At 52.1% G+C, this 2,868-nt stretch overlaps 1 protein-coding gene across 2 annotated transcripts in view; it reads right to left on the bottom strand.

Annotated features, from left to right (window-relative positions):
* Window positions 1-1,999: 1,999 nt before the first annotated feature.
* The window catches only part of Morn1 (MORN repeat containing 1), a 58,872-nt gene continuing 58,003 nt past the window's right edge, over window positions 2,000-2,868 (bottom strand). Inside the window, exon 14 of one of the 2 annotated variants that reach the window (XM_021160537.1) lies at window positions 2,000-2,340. In XM_021160537.1, coding sequence (XP_021016196.1) covers window positions 2,198-2,340 — 143 coding nt within the window. In that variant the 3' untranslated portion in view covers window positions 2,000-2,197. The remainder of the gene's footprint in view (window positions 2,341-2,868) is intronic. The other variant, XM_029476726.1, reaches the window with a different exon arrangement.

Below are 2,868 nucleotides of genomic sequence, written 5' to 3'. Positions count from 1 at the left end.
TGCATGTATGTCTGCATGTACACGTGTGTGTATGTGTGGGTACATACATGTATACATATGTGCAGGTATGTGTGGCTATACATATGTGCATGTATGTGCAGTTATGTGCAGAAGTAAGATAATTCTTAAATGTCATTCCTAAGGTGCTATTCCTCTGATGCTACCAACCACATTTTACTCATTCATTCATTCATTCATTCATTCATTCATTTATAGGCATAATCTCTCAATGGCCTGGAGTATGCCAAATGGGCTAGCCTGACTTGCCAGGGAGCCCCAGAGATCCCCCACCCCCACTTCCCAGAGCTGACTGGGATTACAAGTGTGTATCACCACAGCAGCCATTTCTTTTCCTTTTGGGGGGCTATTTATTTATTGAGACAGGGCTTCTCTGTGTAGCCCTGGCTGTCTTAGAACTTGTTCTGTAGACCAAACTTGTTCTGCTGGCCAACCTCTGAGATCTACCTGCCTCTGCCTCCTGAGTGCTGGGATTAAAGGTGTGCACCATCACAGCCCAGCAGGGGCTTTTTATTTTTTCTGTGAGCTCTGGAGAATGAACTCAGGTCCTCCTGCTTGCAAGGTAGGTGCATTACCAACCAAGCTATCTCTTCCATCCTGAATTTAGTCTCTGCTCTTCTTTTAAGATAGGCTCTGTCTATATCGCTGAAGCTGGTCTCGAGTGGACAATGATCCTCTCAACTGCTGGGATTACACATTACCAGATCTGGCTCTAGAACTCTTTCTTGGACATTCAAGTTTCATGTGCTTGGACCGCTTGGCAGCAGGGCACTGGGTGGGGGAGGAGTTGCAAACAAGAAGAGCATCTGCACCTGTTCCTGTCCTGGCCACATGGAGGGTCGGGCCAGTTCCAGCGACCACAGTTCTCAGAAGACCAGCAGTTACCGGTGCGGATACACTTGGCCAGAAGAGGCAGTGTGTCTGTCTGGGTATTGTGGCTACCCCTAATGTCCTAAGACAAGGATAAGAAGCCAGTGTCATCTCAGAACCTCAGTGGCTGTGTCAGGAAGCCAGAGCAGGAAGCCGGGGGTCTTGCCTGGACAGCTGGTGGGTTTGCTGATGACTGTGTAGGTGGCTAGCCTGGAGCTGTTTGCAGAGGCTGTGATGGAAGGCAGCCCCACCTGGCCTGCCTCACTTGCCAGGACAGACCTGATATCAGCTGAGGAGCCACTGTGGCACAAGCCCCGCCTGCCATACCCACATGGAACAGTGACTGCAAGTTTCCTGACTTTCAAAAGCTCAGCGTGCTGTGGGGAGTTAAATACCAGAGGCTGCCTGAGGATGGGCTGGAAAACGGCAGCTGCGGCTGCTCACTCCCAGCCATTTTCCTTCCTAAATTGAAACATCATTTTCTTTGTTTTTCTTTTGACAGAAATTTGGTTTCATCTTGAGAAGGAGGGGGAGGAGGAGGGGGAGGAGGAGGAGGAGGAGGAGGAGGAGGAGGAGGAGGAGGAGGAGGAGGAGGAGGAGGAGGAGGAGACTACAGAATGTTGTACTGTGCCTGAAGGGCAGACTTGAGAAGTGATGCTCACATGTAGTTAGGAGATAACAGTAGAGGGCAGGTCCAGAGACCTCCTGTGACCTGGTGAAAAGATGCTTGTGGCTGACCCAGGGGTTGGGCCTCCTCAGCAGTCAGTGTGTCCCTTCTGCAGCAGTTATGAGACCCCCCCCCCACCATGACCCTACCTTACCACTGCTGGGGATGACCAGGTAAGGAGGCCCTCTTCACTCTGCGGTGCTAGGGAACCTGAACTTGAGGCTGCTCACACTGGACGGCCTAGTTGCCCCCAGTTCTTGCCTTCACAGAAATCTAACGTAGACCTCCATGGCCCTGGGAATAATGTTGGTGGGGCAGATATGAGGGTCCTCAGAGGGCACTGGGACACTGAGCCTAACCTCTACCTGTGTCCCTTAAGACTCCAACCCAATGCAGTGCTAGGGCCAAGAGCCTGCTAGAAGGAGCCCCACAAAAGATGCTACTCAGGGTTGGTATTTAGAATTTTATTGACATCAGTAGCTGTGGGGCTCACGTGGGCAGCCCTAACACTCAGGTTGTTTAGGAAAAGAGAGGATGTGGTCCCTGGGAGAAGCAGCATCAATCTCCATTCAGGGAAGGCTGGCCTTCCCATGAGGGTATTGCTGGCTCCTTTATGTCCAACAGCCAAGAGTGGCCTCTAGCTTAGAGCTTCTGGTGATCTTCAGGGACATGGGGCCAGTGGGCGTCCCCCTTGGCTAAGATCCGCAGGTGTTTGAAGGTGGTGGGCAGCCTGTGGCCCAGGAAGGGAGGGCTGGTCACATCACAGACCATGAGCACATACTCCCCTGTGAGAGACAAGCAGGGGTATCAGGCTAGTGTGACCACTGGAGCCTAGGCTCTTCACCCTCCCTGGGTATCTCAGCCCTATCATCTCTGCCTGCCACAGACTGCCATCCTGAGGTTGGGTGTTTGGTTAGCAAGCGTTTGGGCAAAGCAACCAGCTTTTCAGACCCAGCTTGGATCTGAAGTAAGCAGTGGTGTGGGGAGAGGACAGATATATGGACAACCCTCAGGGTCAAGCCACAGAGACCCCAGCTCCCAACTGCTAATTAGGCCATGTGGCTGAGTCTTTTTGTAAATACTTGACTACATTGTTTTTGGAGAAAACACATTCATTCATTTTCTCTAAATATTTAAGAAATAGCTGGGCCTCTGAAGGTTTGAAGTGTCTGGTGGGGTCCTGAGGCCCTGGAGGGGTTTGGGAAAGCCCTAGGGGACTGAGGATAGAAAGCCTGGGGGTCTCTGGGGAGGGAAAGCCCTAGGGGGGGGCTGAGAGGGAGGGAAAGCCTGGGGGGCTCTGGGGAAGGAAAGCC

This window comes from Mus caroli, chromosome 4 (genome assembly GCF_900094665.2).
Source record: "Mus caroli chromosome 4, CAROLI_EIJ_v1.1, whole genome shotgun sequence".
Classification (NCBI taxonomy): Eukaryota; Metazoa; Chordata; class Mammalia; order Rodentia; family Muridae; genus Mus; species Mus caroli.
This window is presented reverse-complemented; position numbering and strand designations above follow the sequence as displayed.